We start from the raw sequence: 20,485 nt of genomic DNA on the forward strand, positions 1-20,485 counted from the left end.
GTGTCAAAGTCTTCCCACGACTCTTTGGAGGGCATATTTCCACACCAACAAAACTATTACAGCCGATAAAACATTTTGTTAACTTCCTCTTATTTGCCATTAAATTAAATATATAGTTTGTCAGTCAGATTCATGCAGCAGACGAAACACAACTTGGGGTTTTTACACCAAATTTATTTCATCAGATAAAGATATAAAAAAAATCTGAAGTGGCAGCTTCACAGTTCTGCTTCTATAATGAGCAAGTGAAAGTGTCTACACTCCTGAAAATAACACAAGGACATCAGATACAGTAAAAAATTTATTATAAATCAACCCTGCATTATTTTTGAATATCTATAATAAGTGACATCAACCAAGACCATAGCTTCTGCACAGATTTCTCACCAAAAAGAAAGAATTTGTGTCTGCATCTTTTCCTTTCCCACATACGTAAACTCTTAATCACAGGCAAAATTATTCTGCCAATCATACCATCAGAACATATTGACACCCATAAACCAATGGCACTAGTAGGTCTTGGGCTGCCTGCGCATACGTACACACACTCAAGTTTTTCCTATCACCACACCAGATCCAGTCCTTATTTGAGTATTACAGTACATACACCTGTTCATTTCTGAAGATGTAAATTTATTGAAATCAGTGAACTATACGGCACTATAAATAGCCAAGTTCAAAAATAAAACAGTTTCTGAACGATTATTTCCATGGCTTTATTATCTATACTAAAATATCATCTGAAAGTTTCATTTCAAACTGATAAATACCTCTTTTTCTCTTCCAAGTAAGTAATTTAAAAGATTTAATTTTTGATAGCCATGACTGGGAGAGGTGAAGATTAAATTTTCCCCACTGAAAAAAAGAAAAAGGTTAATGTAGGGAAACTTTTAGATGAGTAGTATGCCAGGTATAATACTTTTCCAACAGTAAATTTTCATTGTACTTCAGTTTCTCAATTAAACACAGAAGAAAAACTAGTATTTAGCTCAATGATACAGACTAACTATTATGAATGCAAATGCAAACACACTATAGGAGAGGGGAATCACTTACTTGATGGTCCATGAGGGTCTCTGTTATCCCCATGCTGCTGTGTACACATACAATTGAAGAACGAAGAACAGCAAACAAAAAAGTCCAGGCCAGGAAGAAGCAAGTGCACAAAAGCAGCAGCAGCAGGGAAGAAGAAGGACAATGAAAATAGTGTTAGTTCATAACTAAAATACAACATGCACATCAAAACCAAAGGCAAGACCTCGAAAGACTTCGCAGTTCAGAAAAGTTGAAGCAACAAAACTAACAAATATGCCTACAGAGAAGCTACGGTACACGGTTAGTAAACAGCAACCACCCAAATTTCTAATTCTGAGTGGAACCTCTCCGTCAGATATTTAGTGCTCAAATGACAATATTTTTTAAAACATTTTTAGCTGGAATGCTTTCAGAAGACTAAAGCTCTGAAGAAAGCTCCAATAACAAAATCTGTTTCCAAACCTGCTCCACTTTCAGACAGGTGTTTGGAAAGACAAATACTTCTAAGCCATCAGTAACACCCACCAACACCAGATCCAAGCATAACTGCTTCTGCACACAAACAAGAACTTAGAAGCCACAGATCCAATTCGCCTACAAACACAGGTAACATTTCAAATTGCTCAGGATGCAGGACAAGCAGCACAGTCTTAAATTTAGGGGGATATTTCATATCAAAGTATTTGCAAAGTATCAAGTTGTATCAAAAAAAAAAATCATTGCTGTCCCACGGAATGCATCAGATACAGGCACTAAAGCAGAGTAATTACGAAGTAGTAGTCTGTACTTCTTTCTAGTATTTTATCTGGAATCTTCTATAAAATCATTGCAAACCAAAGCCACAGCTGGGGTTAAGATCTGACTGTGCTCAGTCATGTACAGATGTAAGGTAAGTTCTACCTTGTCTTAAAGGATTTACTACCTCTGAAACCCACAAACAGCCGAAAAGGAGAAGTAGGCAAGCGTACTGATCATCATGAACATTTGCTCCTTCAAAATAAAATAAATCCAAACATGGTCTATCTTCCATATCCTAAACAAAACCTTCCTGCTCCATAAAAGAAAGGAAATCCTTGCCCTGCTTTAAAAAGCAATCCAATCTTGCCTCTCTGTTACCCGGTCTAAACAACAGGAAACATTAAAAAAAAAAAAAAGAAAAAGAAAAATCTTAGCAAGCAGGAGTCTTGTCTTGCACTCCTGATCTCAAAACACAGATTTTCATTCCTTAGAGCTGCCAAGGGGTTTTAAATTGACACCTCGACTTGCAAATGTAAGGTACTGCAATGAGAATGAAGCAATTGCAGTGCACATCATTGGAAATGTGAGGGAAACCTTCCTTCATAATTTTGCACGTTCTGGAAAATGACTTGATTAAATGCGAGAAGCTGAAATAGATGTGTATTTAGTAATCAACCTTCTATCTCCGTCAGAGACTAAATTTAGGTCAAAGAGTGAAACACTAAGGGAGCCCATGAACTTGTCAGACAGGTTTAGGTACTAGTACAGGAAACACATTCAAGAATTCAGTGGTTTTCAAGGTAAAGCGTCTATTTTTACTGTACAGGTAACATACCGCAGACTAGGAAACAATTTACATTCAGAGTGTAACTGTATTACCCTGTGCTGGTTTTAGATTCAAGAGAACGCCGACTAATAATAAAAGAGCAAGATAAAAGGGCCTGCAGTAACTGTACAGAGATCCAGCAACCGCCTAAAGGACTGGGAACATCACTATTCAGCACCAGCCTGCTTTATTTCACACTAAAAGTTGGGAAGCAAGAGAAGAGAACTGGAAAAATGAATTGTTAACAGGCATATAGGATCAGAGGCTTCTGAGACTCAGACAGCATGTTCACTCGCAGTGAATACTTACGCATTGAAGAAACAGAGTGAAAAAGCACGGCAGCAGGTCTCCGTTCTCCCCGCCTGCCTCTCAAGCAGCCTTGACCAAGATACAACATGACACCGCAGCACAAGACAACCTGTCACCCGAGACGATGCAGGGGCTTTTTATGTAAATATTTTAGCATTGCATGATTAATCCCACGAACTGGTACAAACAGCTCCTACGGCAGATGCTGAAACACAAGACCGTCTAACTCTGTCCCTGATCTTCTCCAACAGACATTCTGTTTACAAACGGCCTCCGTTGCTGGTCAACGTGCTCTCTTCATTAGAACTATTTGGGCCCGTGTATTTACTTAAAACCTGCAGAATACAGTTTTCTAAATACTGATGTAAGATGTTAAGATACTGAAATGAGACTACTCCAGACAAGAAGACCTCATCATGTCACAATAGCCTGTTGCACCTCTATAATCTGCAATTCATATTACTGCAGACCAAGGATTCAAACCCCTAAGGGAACAAAATAGTAAATTTATACTACTTCAATGTTTTCTCTGAAAAGAATGTCCTCAGGGCATTCCTGCCCATCATCTCCCACAGTTTTTATTCTAAATATATAAAATTAAGACATACATACACTTACTTTCAGAGAAATTTCCACATTTATTTAACTGATGCCTTTGATTACAGAACAAGTCATTTGAGAAGGCAGGTCCTCAACACTACACAACTAATTCAGCTTCTGCCGAGGCACATTTAGGTTAAAAATATTAGTACCAAAACATACAAAACCTGGCCCTCCTTCCAGTGAAGTTTTAGATTAAGACTAAGGAATAAAATTAGCAATAAAATACACCATGACACAGCAGCCATAATTCTGTTTTCATACAAAAGCAGCTCTGTGCTTCAGAAAAGTACTATTTTTAGACATTCACTTTTCAGAAATAAAGCTTGTAACAACTGTTCCTAAACCTAAAATTTTATCTGCCAACTTGTCCTATTAAACAAAATCCTTTTCCTGTTGAAGATGTGGGTAAAAGCAATAACACGTCAAGCTAGAAGGACATTACAAAGGATAAGTTGGTTAAAAATAGGTACTAGATTTACAATCTAAACCTACAGCTAAATTCTTAAGAGTTTAAATGCACCTTTTAAAACCAAATTAGGAATTTTTATCCTTCTGAAGATCAACTTTTCCTGAAAGTGGTCACTAATATGTGTAATAACCATGTGACATTTAAATTCAGAACCCCTAACCCAGCTTGAAAAGCTAATCAGTAAAAAGAACCTCTATTCTATGCTTCAAGGAAAAAAAGTACTTTTAAGGCTGCTGATGCATTTAAATAGCAAGGACTGACTATGAAAGTTTTACCAAAGGAAATATATTTATGAAACACTTTTGGTAAAAATTAGAGGAGCAACTAGAAAGTTTTCTAAAAAAAAATTATTTAGGAAAAGAATACTTTCAGCTAAACATTCCCAATAATGTTCTGAATTCTGGGCCAGTGAAGTTTCTTTAAATTACTATTTCATTAAAAAGCAAAAAAAACTCTTCTCAAACAAGAACTGAAGCCAAAGTGCCTGGTATTTTGCCCTGCTTCAAAGGTGCCAAACCCCCAAAATTCTGCTAAGCTGTCATAAAATTTGTGGTTAGAAACAGTGAATATAAACCTAATTATTAGACAGAAAAAGCATTTCATATAAGACTTTTCTCCCTAGACCAGTTCTGGAAAGGAAAGCCCACAATATGAAGTTTTGTGATCTCCTTCTCTATTTTTCTTTTACATGCAACCAAAACCACATTAGCAACCTAACACTTCTAAAAAGAGTTTTTTCAGGTACCTCCTAGAAAATCCCCAAACGACTCTAACCCTGATAGCAAAACGTTGATCAATGTTCTTCGTGCATGCTTGCAAATCACCTATTTCATGAGTTTTAAATCAGACAAAAGGAACTTAAGAAAAAAATTAATCAAATTGCTCAGTATTTCAGATCTTTAGCTGCAATCTCAAACAAGACCCTTCAAAAAGCTTTAAATTCTGGGAAGTGACTCATTTGTATACATTCAAGGTCTTAAAAATTATTATGTGTAATCTCACTTAAAATATGAGCTTTTTCTGTTTAACATGTCAGTTTCAGAGGTTTTTTACCGCTCACTATTAGGCTCTTAGATAAGCTTTCAAAGTATATTAGATGCCTAAATAAGCTTTCAAAAATGTTTTTAACCACTGTAGTGCAACACACAAAACTTCACATTGTAACTGCAACCAAGACAGAAAATTACCCCACTAAATGATACGCTGGTAAGAAATGCTTAAAATAGCCAACATGTATACCATGTTAAAAAAATAGGTATATCACCAGTCAGAAAAAGTTATTCGGAGCTGACACGTCAGGTGTTTAAGCACACAAGATAAAAGGCAAATCTATTCTTGCACTCTTATGAAGCAGAGAGTAAAACATATAGAGCCTCATTTCGAGATACCTTATTAAAACCATCCTATTGTGAAAGCATGTGACAAAGAAAACTAGCACTTTTCAAGTTATTTTCCAGCTTTTCGTAAACTGGTGATTTTTTTAATTATTATTTTGGGAACAAGGAGCACAGCAACTGAACTGACAAGATTTAAATATATATATATTTTTATATATCCTATCACACAGCTGAGAGATGATACTCATACTATGTCACGCCTGGGATAGAGATGCATTGGCCCTGCCACAAATCAATGAATGAGTTTATTACAGAAATAAGCCAAGAATTTTCTTAATGCACTGTAAAATAGCTTGTCTCCAAATTCATCACTCAAAACAGCAATAAACCACTTGATTAGATTAATAGCTCCATCACAAAAAGTTTGTCATTAATGAAGTGGTAAACTTGAGCTTCAATTCAGTTACAGGAAAAATACCCTAGGAAGGAGCTGGTATTTTCAATACTTCAGAAATTTTATGAGCAGCACAGATTATCAACTCTTAACACCTTAAATTACTCAACATATAATTATCACTCCTCCTGCCTTTTATGCTCCTGATTCCATCAAGAAATATATTATTCTTTTGTTCATAGTTACTAACTAGTAAAATGCCAATTAGTAAGAATGAGAGGAACATCTTTTTCATTTGGAACTCAGAGACACCAAGGATCAAAACCAAGAACCAAATGTTTCTCGACATCCAGCCCTCCTGCCACGAGTATCTAGCAAGCGATGAGTGATACTACGTGATATTCCAAATGCATTCCCCAAAAAAGTATCAATTCAAACTAAACTAGAACAGATTCAAGCCATTTAATCCTCACTCCATACAAAAGTATTTTCCCCATTCAAATGATTACATAAAGCCACATTTAAGTTACTCACTGAATTTCGATCAACTTCCCCATCAACCGGAACGGTCTCCATGCTGAAAGGGCGTGTTGTCTGTCTCTCTGTCAATTACAGTTCTTCCATCGTGTTACTGCAGATCCTGGATGGGGAAATAAAAACACAATAACTCACTTCTAATGGCTGAAAATCGTTAGAGCGCCACACTCCCTCCTCTGTTTTAAAAAGGTAAATAGCCTCCTATTGTAAAACAGAGTATATTATGGATCCTTGCAAAACACAAACATTACCCATAAAAATCAACGTTTCAGGAATGAAGGGAGAGAATGGCTTCAGATAAAACTGTCAAACCAAAAGCTACTGAGAGGCAACTCTTTACTTTTAACCAGAAGAAACTCACAGGATTCATCCTGTATTTCCCTTGGTTCGAGAGTCCCCAGCAGCACACTGCTCCTGCCCCACAGGAATAAGTACATAAGCTGTTTGGCTATGTAAAAGCTATTCTAGAGCAGAGAGAGTTTAGGGTTTGCCAACATCACTCCAGAAACAGCCACGTTTTGCTTTGTAGAAGAGACAGAAATCAAAGCTTTTGTGCAAGCCAGCGCCCTCCTGTGATAGAGCAGACACTCAGACGGCCATCACCACACACAGCCAGAAGGCAACACCTCCTTCTCTAGACATTTCCTATTTACTTCTCTTTGCTAGAGAATGAAAACTACAATAAACCTGGTGAGGCACTGGAACAGGTTGTCCAGAGAAGTCATGAACACCCTATCTCTGAACGTGTTCAAGACTAGGCTGGATGAGGCTTTGAGAAACCTGGTCTAGCGGAAGGTGCCCCTGCCCGCAGCAGCGGGGTTGGAACTAGATGATCTTTAAGGTCCCTTCCAACCCAAACCATTCTATGATTCTATGAAACCTTAGCATTCACACATTTGAAGTCAGTGGTGAGACAAGAAAATGGTCTGGAAACAGGCAAAACTCAGTGGAAAAAAACATGCCTTAACCATTCATTCATTTCATAGATAAAAGGAGAGAAGCAGATCAGGTCAGGATACCTGCAGAGATGCCCATCTAGAGCTCACTGGTCTGCTTCTGTCTTCAAGACTCCCATCAGCAAAAGATACAAGTAGACCCAAGTGTGCTAAGCTGGCCTATTCAAAACAGTAAAGCCAGCACCCCACAGGGAGAAACCCCTGTGGTCTCACCCTCCACAAAGTTAGGCTCACACTGCCCTTCCCTCCAGCCAGAGCAAGTGCTTGGTCAGAGAATTAGCCCAAGGACATTATATTTCTCTCTTTTGTCTTGGGTAGGGTGAAGGGGTAGGAAGAAACTGAGTTACAAGCCAGATTGCTAAACCAACACTTGTGTAAGAGCGGGGGTAGCATGGAAATGGTGACTTTGTTTAAGCTACGGTGTTAGCATATTGTGCTTACACAATACATCGAGCTACGGATTCAGCTCAAGCTTCAGTAGAAACAAACTAACTGAGAGCAGAGGGGAGAGGTGGAAGGAGGCATCACAAAGCCCCTCCAGGAACATCCTGGGTGCAGGAGAACAAGAGTAGAGCAAGGAATGGACCACGAGAGTATACAACAAGATCTCGTGGTACAAAGCCTGCTTCAGAAAATATACACATTAAAACAAATCTCACTATGCAGAACAATCATTCGCTCAACTGCTTTCAATATTTTTATATATTTGATATATATTCGATATTTTCAATACTTTTTGATTTTGTGCTATGTAAGGCACATCAGAATTAAAAATCCCTTAGGAATAACAGCGTATTAACGCACAACAGCAAGTTACCTTAAAATACGCCCCCAAAACACAAAAGGAAGCATTAATTATAAATTTAACAAAAAGACTACGCATTAAAGAAACTGCAGTTTTCAGTTCCCTATGACTCAGTTCAAAGAACTGAGCAGGATCGCACTCAAGTACCTGCATAATTACTGAGGTGGCATCTAACCAGGAAGCATACAGCCAGATGCTTTCAGGTATATTAGAAACAGCAGACATCTGAAGGGAGACGACTACAAGTGATTAATTAGCATTAATAAAATGAAAGTTGGCATTACCACAGAAAGAGGAATTCACCCCAGAAGCTCTGTTACCTGAGGCGGCAGGCACTGCGATGCACAACTTCCACACACCAGTGCGAGGATGCAGAAGTGGGTAATGTCTCTTGAAGGCTGCTCCTCATCACCTCTCCCACACACACCCATTTTAGGTTCTATTATTAGCAAGCAATTCAGCAAGACCAGGCTGCATACATATTCAATTTACGGAAACACTAAACTCTTTTAAACAGGACGAAAAAAGTGTGTCATGGCAAACAGATGTATGCACTGATATATAAAGCAGTTAGTCAGCTTTTTTAGTTACACAAACTTGCAACTAGGCTCAGTTATCCAAATAAACAGACCTTTCCTGACATGGGAACATTCACCCTAAACCAGTTTTCAACCCATCTCTATTTTTAACAGACATTTTTCAGCTCATAATTTCTATTGTCAACAATCTTAGTGTATTCTGCTCCTCTGTTCATGTGACCACAGCTGCTACATCCTGCCTTATCTTAGTCTCAAGAGCAGTATCATCGGACAGGTACCATAATGTCTCTTATCAGTCATAGTTGTCCATGGTTTCTGGGAAATTCATAATCCAGATAGGTCCTGAAGACTGCAGAGAAGTCATCTGAGAAAGGCAGGGAGAAAATTCTGCCTGCCCGTGTTTGAACAGACTTGCAGAGCAAAGCAAGCACAGGAATGGTTAAAGGCTACCTTCCCCCGCATTGTTTGGCTTGTGAGCAGTCAGCCAGCTTGGCTTATTTTTCTTGGCAAAAGACAGGCTGAAAGTGAACAATATCGTTTCTGAAATATGCCAAAATAAATACCAACCAGGGAAAAGGGATCCCTCAGTGAAACAATAATGCCAAAAAGACAAACAAGTATGAACTTGGAGAACAGATTTATTTTGAAAATTACAGAAAGCTTCCAATCAACTGAGCTCTAAGGTTTTAAAAAAAAAACTTACCAATCAATGTAGGGAAGAGGCATTTATTTATTTGCAAATGCAGCCAGGTTATTATGAAGGATGCTTCCCCAACTAAGTGAGCTCTTTGCTACTTCAGCTAACCCAACCATCAGATTTGAAGACACAACCCCAAACTTAAATAATCTTTTTGGTTTTGGGGGGACCTTTATGACATGCCTTTGCTGCACTCTCCACATCACAAGTTTTTCCAATGTTTGTCCATATGGTTGGTTGGCTTTAATTTACAGATGTTCCTACCTGACAACCACAACTTTTAGTTTTAATGTCCAAAAGGGCACACACAAACTGAAGTTATTTGAAATAGCCAAATGCCGGGTCCTGCACTTGGGGCACAACAACCCTATGCAGTGCTACAGGCTAGGGGAAGAGTGGCTGGAGAGCTGCAGGGAGGAGAAGGACCTGGGGGTCTTGGTCAACAGCCGACTGAACGTGAGCCAGCAGTGTGCCCAGGGGGCCAATGACATCTTGGCTTGTATCAGAAACAGTGTGGCTAGCAGGGCCAGGGAGGTTATTCTTCCTCTGTACTCGGCACTGGTGAGGCTGCACTTTGAGTACTGTGTTCAGTTCTGGGCTCCTCACTACAAGAAGGATGTTGAGGCTCTGGAGCGTGTCCTGAGAAGAGCAAAGAAGGTGGTAAGGGGGCTGGAGAACAAGTCTTACGAGGAGCGGCTGAGGGAACTGGGGTTGTTTGATAAGAGGAGGCTGAGGGGAGACCTTATTGCTCTCTGCAGCTCCCTGAAAGGAGGTTGTAGAGAGAAGGGAGCTGGCATCTTCTCCCAAGTGTCAGGAGACACTTCCCACCTCTTCCTAACTTCCACCACTTAAAAAAAAAAAAAAAAAAAAAGTCAAAAGCTGTAAGTATCTGCCTTGGGTCTTGCATTTGGGTCACAACAACATCATGCAAACATCCAGGCTTGGGGAAGAGTAGCTGGAAAACTGCCTTCTGGGAAAGGACCTGGGGGTGTTGGTCAACAGCCAGCAGCGTGCCCAGGTGGCCAAGAGGGCTGTCAGCAAGGCAGGTGCTGGTCACTTCTCAAGTAACAAGCAACAGGGCAAGAGGAAACACCCTCAAGTTGCCCAGAGAGGCTTAGACTGGATACTAGGAAAAATTTATTCAACAAAAGGGGTTGTCAAGCAGAAGAGGCTGAGTCACCAACCCTGGAAGTATTCAAAGGACCTGTAGGCTGAATCACCATCCCTGGAGGTATTTAAAAGGCCTGTAGGTGTGGCATTTAGGGACATGGTTCAGTGGTGGACTTGGCAGTGTTAGGTTTCTGGTTGAACTCGATCTTAGAGGTCTTTTCCAACCCAAATGGTTCTGTGATTCTATAACGTTACATAATATTCTCTGAGGTACAGTTGCATAGGTCACAGAGCAAAAGCAGCAAAAGCCAGATGCTTTGGCTGTGGCAGAAGTCTGTGGCAGCACAGCTTTACAGACAAGTGAATCTGGCCATGTTCTGTACTGACTTACAAATTCCATATGATAATCAGTTTTTATAAGAGTTTACTGTATGTATATGTTCGTATAATTGAAAAAGGGGGGGTGTTTGGAAGAGCAAGCCCTTTTATCCTCCAGCATAAGAAAGGCTCCTCAAATATGTAATTTGTTCTGGATATATTACAGAGTTTAAACGTGGCTCCATGGTAGTAATAACCTATTGGAGGTAAGTTTCTAAGATTAAGAAAAGGTGCCTCCCATACGAGTTCCTGAATTTCAGCCAAGGCGCAGCCACAAAGCAAAAGTGAGAGAGATGACCGCTGAATCCAATACATTTTAGGTTTAATAGATGGACCAAGTTACTTGAACATCTGCATACTGTATTATATAGGCAGGTTTTAGATTTCTCCGTAAGCACTATCATCTACATTCATTAGATATGGCATTTGCATTGTGATACTGTTTTGTGATCTGCTATAGTATCAGAGTGCCCTCTTATACTCCAGCATCATACCTTATAGGCACGGTACAGCCTCACCTGTGACCTGCTAACGGGCTGCACTGAGTGCATGGTGAAATGGTTTGTTACTGCATGCTGATCCGACCTTTCCAGACGGAAAACATTCTCCATGTCTCTGCCCTCCCAAACTGACCTGCTAAGCTCTGCTGAATGCCTGCCTTCTTTCCTTAAGCCCTAAAGTAAGTTAAAGCACATAAAGTGCCGAAGATGGGTAATGGCATCAAGAAGGGCAAAAATTCATCTAGGTCCTGGCTGGAAAGCAGTCACAACAACACCAGAGAAATGCTGTTCCACAGGAAATCACACAATAGTTGAGGTAGGAAGGGACCTTTGGAGGTCCTTTTGTCAACCTCTCATTTTTGTGGGAGGGCATTTAGGCAGCTTTTAAGTATCACCAAGGATGAAGACTACACAACCTCTCTGGGCAATCTCTGCCAGTGTTTGGTCACCCTCACAGTAAAAGAAGTGTTATCTGACGTTGAGAGGGAAAATCCTGTTTTGCAGTTTGTGCCCACTGCCTCTTGTCCTCTCAATGGGCACCATTAGAATGAGCCTGGCTCTGACACCTTTACACCCTCCTTTGAGGTATTGACACACATTGATGAGATCCCCCTGAGCCTTCTCTTCTCCATGTTGAAGATTCTCAGTTCTCTCAGCCTTTCTTCATGTAAGAGATGACCCAGCCCCTAAATGATCTTCATGGCCCTGCACTAGGCTCTTTCCAGCATGTCCACATCTCTCTTGCACTAGGGAGCCCAGAGCTGGACTCAGCACTCAAGATTTAGCCTCTTTAGTGTTGAACGGAAGGGAAGGATCACTACCCTCGACCTGCTGGCAATGCTTTATCTAATGCATCCAAGGATACTATTCACCTTCTTTGCGGAAAGGGCACGTTGTTAGCTCATGTTCAACTTGCCGTCTGTCAGGATCACCATGTGACCTCTATCTAGGTAAACAGTTATCACGTGAGGTTATCAGTGCATTCAGTTCAGTAGAGTCCATAAGGAAGTTTAAGATAACACTCCTGAGAAAGCTAAGTGCTAAAAAAAAATAAGGAACATACTTCACACAAATTAAGAGCTAACAGCGATAAGATCGGTTTTAACAGATTAAAGGAAATCTAAATCCTAACTCTAAGTGATCAAACCAAGGCTCTCAAATAATCTAAATGTCATTCAGCAATTCTATATGACTGGGTGAAGGCATTTTCACCGTGCTCCATGCAGTAGAGGAGCAGCAATAGCACAGAAAGTAATCAAGGTTGTAGTGCGAGGCCACAAATCGCATCTCTCAGCCATGAAGTCCACACAAGAACATTTCATTAACAAGTTACAGATCAGGCCAGCTTCTTGCACATGACAATGTCACTGCATGCCAAGGACCGCGTGTTTGTTGAGACCAGTTCCGAGAAAGTGGAAACTGAAGCTGAGTTACTGGTAAAAATGGAACCGGGCCAGTAGGGACAAACAATGCAGCAAAAGATCTGGTAAACAACAAAATCACAAATACTTATTAACTCTCAAACTAAGCATCTTACACACTCAAACAACAACTTTGAACAACTAGGAAGAGGTTTTGTTCTGCAGTTCTAGAAAAGAAATTAGAGAGCCGAGTAAACCTCTAGGTTCAATTCCTTCTTCTGTGAAGTCAGGCCAAACTGGAGATCTTGGCAAAACCAGTAATAATATAGGGGAAGTCAAAGATGCCAAATTGCACGGTTATGTTAACTCTGAATTGCAATGTTTGAATACTCAATGTTTGAACACTCAACTCTGAATTGCAATGTTTGAACACTCTTCACTGTACAAGACTCAAAAGTCTTCTACAGGTACAACCACAACAGACTTCACAACTGCCTTGTGTATGTCCCACGAGTATACCATGGTCACTTAACACTATCAGCCACCAAAAACGCCCTTATGAAACACTTCCCTCCACCCTGAGTTTCATCATCTGCCTTCTCATTTCCTGAATATACAGTCCATGTGCAAAGAAAGCTGTTTCCTCTGTTTCTGTATTGCTGTTTGCAGAAGAGGGAGAAACAAAAAACAAACAAAAACTACCTCCTCCCCCCAAAAAACACCAAAATAACAGGAAAGTTGAAGCACTGAAGAACAAGACCTGAAAATATCTCTCATCAAGAAAAAACTTGCAAACTAGAAGTATAGTTCAGGTAGCTCAGCTATCTTGAGAGTGATAGATGGCAAGAAAGGCCAAGAAAAGGACAGCAAACTTCTGAATACCCACTGCAACTTTAATAATTTCTTCTTTAAAACAGATGTTCCACGGGCACACTTGTCCTGATAAAAATGAAGGAGTACAGAAGAGGTTGTAAAAGTCACTTCCCAGCACTAAAGCCCAACACCCTCTCAAAAAGCTCAAGTTCCAAGTGTTCTGGAGGCCTCTGGCCACTGAAATGTACTTCAAAACTCCTGAAACTTTACGAGTCTCAATGATCTATATTTTTGCAAGACTGCTCCCATGATTCAAATGAGTCTTAATGATAAAAACTCCTCTTTTATCTCCTATGTGCCTAGTTACCTGAAGCTTTATCTATTTTGCCTCCACAAGCCAATTTTACCTAGGGTTCAGTCTAACTTTTGAGCATAATAACAGAGGCAATAAATCATTAATTTTTTTTTTTAATTTAAGCTTGAACCAGAGAGAACCTATGAAGCTTCATAAAATATTCAGAAGTGGGTTTTTTTTGCTTTGTTGTCATGAAGTAGGGAAAGATGAATCCATCAAACCTCACATCACCAAATGTAGCATTTTATTCTTACATTTCAAGACGCTGCAGTACCAGCCAGCAAAATAGCCACACAGATGCCAAATTGAGGTTAAATTGGTCAATGACAGCGTTTGTATGAAGGGGAAAAAAAGATGCACTCAAACTAAGTGGTTAGACACACTGCCAGCTGTTTTCCTTTCTAAACTCCACCCTGTTACTTAAGGGCACGTTTGCTGTTTGGGTTTTGCATTTTTCCTGCCCAAAGATGACAAGCTAGAAGAACTTTTAAGAAAGCAACATGACAATTTTAATCATCTCAAGTCATGGAATTCTGCCTTTCTTCTAACAGCATTAGAAGTTTTTCACAACTGTAAAGGTACTAGTAACAATCTTACATACACACTTCCCCCTCATATATAATAGTCAATTCACGTTCATCTAGAGGTCTGCTCTAGAAGCCGAGATGCTTCTATGAATACTTCAGAGTAAAAAAAATAATTGTTCTGCCCTGTGATGAAAGGCCAGCTGGTGTTCCCTGTGGTTTCTTCTCTCTCATTTTGGCAGCTGTGTGAAGTTGCAGTGTCACACAGCTCCTCTAGGCACAGCTGAAACGGGTTAAGAGATTACTAGTCCTTCCCACCTGGTCCTTGCCTCCTCTTCCCCCTGCTGCAGTGGCTGCCTCTTACGACCTATCCGCAGGGCTGTCTGCAGAGGTGCTCCCTAACGCTCTTCCTTCAGGGGCAACTCCCACTACTGCAAATTATTTTACACACTCTCAAAACACAGATCTTTTAAACTGAGCTAGATCATGGGACTTAGCAATTGCCTTTCTGCTGGCAGATCTGGCATCACCATGGTGAAAAGCAGCTGAGGACCACCTCATAACCCACCTCTGTTCCAAGTGTAGCAGCCTGTGTAAGCATGGACTATGCCTACAGATACAGACTCGCCCAACGCTGACTGGAAAGTACTGCAGGAAGCGAAAGGAGTCAAGCCAAGGCAAAAGGAAATGCAGTGTTGTTAAAGGTTTTTCCTGAAATGAAAATAGTAAGGTAAGTTGGCAGAGGTATTCCCACAGACAAGATGGATAGGTGGCAGAACAAGTCCTTCCATTTCCAGTGCCAAAGCGGAATCAGCTGCTGTCCTGAGGCACAAGATAGATCTGGATTTCCTCTGCATGGAATTTTCCAAAACAAAATCCAACCTTTCTTTTCCTCAAAGGAAAATTATTCTCTTTTCCCCTTGATTAGTGTCAAATACAAAGTCAAATCATTAAAAAAGGGTGAGGGGGGAAAGAACACTTACTATTTAAAGCCTATGAGAAACACTCTCAACATGCAAGAACTAATTCATTGAGCTTAAAAAGCTTCAATAAGGGGATACCAGAAGTCTACTTTAAGACTTCAAATTATGCAGAAAACTACCTGCACATGAGACTTAAAATACTTCTGTATCTGTGATCACTTTAAAGATATTTAGAGGATTTCATCACTGAAGGTAAAGAATACAATTGACTTCATAAGGAATAAAGCTTCAGAGAGCTATTTTGAGATTGTATGTACATGATTTCAAGTAATCATACTGTTGCAGATCAATCAATTACGAACTGCTAGATGAACTGTATACGACTAGATGAATGCTCTTTACCTACTGCAAATAGAAGTAAAATGTTAGCTTAAACTACTGTAAAGTTTCTGTATCTCAGAAGCTGCAGTGCCTTTGCTTGGATAGATTGTCATCACCATGCAGACAGTTCATTGCCACATCAAAAGCTATTGCAGCTTATTTCCTACACCACTTCTCTCTGAGCTAAACTTAAGCAAACACAAGCAAGATTCCAGCTCATCACAATTTCAGAATATGCAGCTGGTCAGAAAGTCATTATAAAACATCCTGCTTACTAAGAATTGACAAAAAAACCTGCAATTTTAATCTGAACACCAATGAAAGCAACTATCTCAGGCATTACAGCATGTATTGCTTACTTTACAACACCGTTTATGTTTTAAAAAAATCTTAATTACTGGGTAATGGACAAGAACATTTTTCCAAGACTGTCCAAAAGATTACACAATCCTCTGTTTAAGGAGAGAGACCCCCATTTTCTTACCTACAGTCTCTTCCTCATCTTTACAGGAGTTACAGACACCTGGAGGAATAGGTTTGCCTGTCCTCAAAACTGAGTGTACCTTTTTAGCATATTCTTGACAGTGGACAAAGACCTAAAGCAACTAAAGCAAGTTCCAACTAATACCACATTCATGGGTATATGTTCCTTTTGAATCATCCAGCTGTAAAGGTCAAAGCTCAGAATATGCAAAAACCATCCCTGAAAAAACCCCAAAACCCACATGCCTTCCAAAGAACTGAAATGTGCAAGGAAGTAACTACAAGTGACCTATAGAATTGGACTTTTGGTATGAAATGAGGTTCCATCATAGCCTTCACAGAAATTACAATAACCAAAGCAGATACTGATCTTTACTTTTCTTTACCTCTTAACTCAACTGGTAACTGTCACTATTTGACTGTAAGCTCCCTCAAGTACACTGTTCAGGATCTGTATGGTACCAAGTTCAGTTTGACTCAAGTGTGACTAGATTTCTCAAGTTGAAAGCAATATAAACAGTTACTGCTGAATAAACAGAGAGTAGACGGTGAAGAGAAGAAAATCATCTTATGCACACATACAGCAAAGAGAAAAAAATAAATCCATAAAAGGGATAATATACCTCCAAAATTGAGTCAGGGCAAAGGACCAATTTTCCAAGTGGCAATTCTAGCAGGTTTTTAATCTTTCCTTTGTACTGTGCATTTTGCTGCTGCTGCCCAGAACTGAAAAGGATGGCTTACACATTTTAAAGAGGTGAAATACCCCTAGGAGCTCTTTCAAATTTTCCTACATGTTGAAAGGGCACCTTAAGTTTCATAAGAACAAAAGCAGTTTGTTCGGTACACTGGAAAAAAAAGTCTCAAAATATGACTTAGGTGACTCACTAAGACCTGCCCAAGAAGAATAAAATTATTCAAATTCCAAGTGTGATGCCATCTAACCACATTCATTTAAAAATAATACTGAGCTAACAAGCTTCTAAAGGCCTAACAGTGATAATAGGTTTTTTGTTTGGAAGCAAACAGGAACAGCATTAATGGAAAGTGAACAAAACAGAACATCTTTCCTCATTCAGATCTCACAATGACCTACCACTACAGAAACATTTTTCTATACATCAGTAGCTTAGTTTCACCAAAGTAAGGACTGAGATTACCCCTCTGGGTTCTGCCACTGAAAACCATGAACACATTTCACAGGAATACAGCTGAGAAAGTAACTATAATCCTAATTTCTACCCTAACCCGAGATAAACGAAATAGAAAAATCAATGCAGTTCCAAGATTAAAAACATTAAAGAAGACTTAACACAGACAAGCAAGTCTCAGTCGAGCTGCGATTAGCTGCACCACAGTTTACTGTGTTTGAGAGGTTTTATTAAATAGCCTTTCTGCAAGATTAAGCATGGTGGATATTTCAAACAGGAACTTAATGTTTATTCTCATGTATAATTTCATTTTCTTGTCTTGGCAGCAGTGTCTTTTCTTCATATTAAAATAGAATTGATGACATAAGAGATGGCCTCTATTTGGATTTCTTTTGGCTAGTGCTTGAAGTTAGTTTCCACAATTTCAAGATACAGGATATCTGTATGAGAATTTAAGAACAAAAGGTCAGGAAGCCTACTGCAATAGGAAAAACCCTAGAAATTCTAACTTAAAGTATCAGCACATTCAAATGGATAGTGATAGTATCTAGCTTACACATCATGGTTTATTAAAAAGATTTAGAAAGTCTAATTTAGATTTCCACTGTTTATGCCAAGTTTAGGGTTTTTTTACTTTGCTGCCTGCGTAACGAAAACAAGCTGAGGAACCCAACTTCTGGGGGTTTAGGTGTCAGTGTTATTCTACGCGTTTGCAGTTACAGGGTCTTTCATAGGGTTTGGGGGGAGGGTGTTTGGGTTTGTTTGGGTTTTGTTCGTGAGGTTTTTGGGGATACTGAGGGAACAAGTGGGCTTTTATGGGTGTTTTTTTTGTTATCGTTGTTTTATGGGGTTTTTTAAGTCACCAACAAATATTTCAAATAGCCTTTGTACAGGTTTAACAAGGACAAGTGCTTTTAACATCAAATGCAACTGTAGATAAACTTGGACTTGGAACTGCTGCAAGAATCTCACATAGCCTTTACTTTAAGAGGATGACACAACAGGATTTAAATAACATAACCTGATCCACAAGAATTGTGAAATATTGTCACATTGCAGACTTGTCAAGTAACCTAGCACTAGACCTCCATTTCCATTCAACAAATTACGTGCTCCCAGTGACACTTCTTTTAGTGATGAGAAGCACCTACCTTGCCATAACATGCAGCTATGGAAAAAATACAAGCGTCTTCAAGTGACAACTTACCTGCAAATTCAGAGTCCTCAGAAATCAGCTCACTATCGCTGCTTAATGCAAGTCAGGCAACTGCTCACACTATTTGCAACAGTAAACAAGCAACTAATATAAAAATAATTTTTGCCATAATGGAAAATAGAAGCCCAGCCTTTCACAGCTAAGAGGCCAGCCCTAAGGCACAGGAGTTAAACATACACTTGTACACAAAGTTATCCCATTTCTGAAAAGCAGAATGGTTTTGGTCCCGGTACTAGGAAGAGACACAGATTCTCTGTAGCAAGAATCACACGTTATCAGGGTACATTTAATGTTCTGCTTCAGGGACCAATATAGATGATACTAAATTCATTCAAGCAGAAATGAAAGAATGTGTCACAGTTGGGACAGTAGGGTTCTGTCACTTGAAAACAAGGGAGTGGTTGTAAGGTCACTTCATACAGCACAGCCAGGAAAATAAACTTTTGACACTTCCTTGAAGTTCTTTGATATGTGTCAGAAAAGAAAGAAGAAAAAAACCTTAGCATCCTAGGCAAAGAATTATTCCATTCAGGGCCAAATGAATATTGAATGAATAAGGCGCCTCCTCCTGCCCTTGCACCCTGTCTACTCAAGTACTGAGAGTTCTCTTTCCCATAAATTTGGTTAACAGTGCGATCACATAGTTGAGCATGTGATTTAAGGTGGATGCTATCCTTTTAGCTGTGCAATCCCCTAGGACTGTGTGATATGAAGTTCTGAATCCTCCTTTCCCACCATCCTCTAGCCATCCCCTCAATGCTCAGTTAGTTCAAGGAAGTCAGAAGAGCTACAGGTTGCAAGAGACATCATACAGTTTGGGAGCTCAGGAGCAGACTGAAGATAGAAACAAATGTCCAGAGAGAGGGATGTAATGCTTGTGAGCTCCAGCAAATACAGTTATTGTTTTACAATAAATAAGGGAAATAATGCTTCCAAGACAGAAAATACTTGTTTGTGAAAAGAGAAAAACTATGTCATTCCCTTCACAGCATTACCTTATTCCAATACTGTCACCCAAACTGACAAGAGTTATCAGTTTAATAGCATTTTATCATTTACTTTCACATTTAAAATCACACATAATACCAAGATAACACTAGCTTAACTACCAAGACACTACTAGCATAAACCAATTCCATACCCTGTATCTCTGCCTTGGCAATTAACTACACCTCTAAGTATCATGTTACACAATGTATTCCCTTGAAGGCAGCTTACGCATGTATTTCAAAGTCTAGCATTGGGAAAATAATGAAACACTTATTTTCATGCTTCACAGTGTAAATGAAGCTAGGCAGCAATAGCTCAGGCCTCAGAGCTATAACTGAACAGAAATGCATGTTCCGATGTATTCATAGCCAAGAGTCTGCTTCCTGGGGCACATCCCATCTCTGACACTCATTTTCACACACCATAATAAGATGTCAGCAGGAAGAAAACTGAATGTACCCATTTAGATTTCCTGCAGGAGTAGCTGTAAGAATAACTAGAATTACCATTTTCAACCGTCTGCTATGCTAAAAGGGGCGATCGAAGAAACCTCGTGTCCTGTGTTTTCAGTCCATCATTAACTGAGTGCCCAGACTGAATGTCCAACAACAGTGGTCACAGATACAAACCTGCCAAACTTCAGCAGGTACACTGTACTTGCAACTAGAGGCTTGAACTTTTAAAAACTCCATTTTTTCCAAGAAGTCTTGTAATGAACATAGAAGGTTTGTTGGTTTGGTTTGGTTTTTTTTTTTTCCCCAAAATTTTCAAGCAAAACCACCTGCAATGCTGATTTCAATGAATGCAACAAGTGTGTAGAACCTCTTAATGTCAAAGCCACATAGGCAGGCATAATCTCTCTGGTAAGTAACGATTCTGTTCCTTCGTTTTGCAACCCTCAACAGAATTCAGAGAAGGAAGAGCTGTCCTCTCCTTCTAATGATCACAATCTGAGGAAAAAAATACTATAAAGCAAATAGTTCTTAATGCAATGTCATGTTTTACGCGCCCGTGACAGCTTTTAGAAAGTATGTGACATTCCTAACTTAAGTTTT

General features: G+C 39.5%; 1 protein-coding gene across 11 annotated transcripts in view; it reads right to left on the reverse strand.

Moving 5' to 3' along the window:
* Window positions 1-20,485, reverse strand: part of OSBPL8 (oxysterol binding protein like 8) — a 93,044-nt gene that overhangs the window by 54,331 nt on the left and 18,228 nt on the right. For 3 of the 11 annotated variants that reach the window (XM_054057685.1, XM_054057718.1, XM_054057673.1), the window contains exons 2-3: window positions 6,246-6,351; window positions 1,057-1,090 (exon numbers count right to left, since the gene is read on the reverse strand). In XM_054057685.1, coding sequence (XP_053913660.1) covers window positions 1,057-1,090; window positions 6,246-6,287 — 76 coding nt within the window. In that variant the 5' untranslated portion in view covers window positions 6,288-6,351. The other 8 variants (XM_054057652.1, XM_054057710.1, XM_054057643.1 and 5 more) reach the window with 6 other exon arrangements.

Source organism: Cuculus canorus, chromosome 1 (genome assembly GCF_017976375.1).
Source record: "Cuculus canorus isolate bCucCan1 chromosome 1, bCucCan1.pri, whole genome shotgun sequence".
In the NCBI taxonomy this organism is placed as follows: domain Eukaryota; kingdom Metazoa; phylum Chordata; class Aves; order Cuculiformes; family Cuculidae; genus Cuculus; species Cuculus canorus.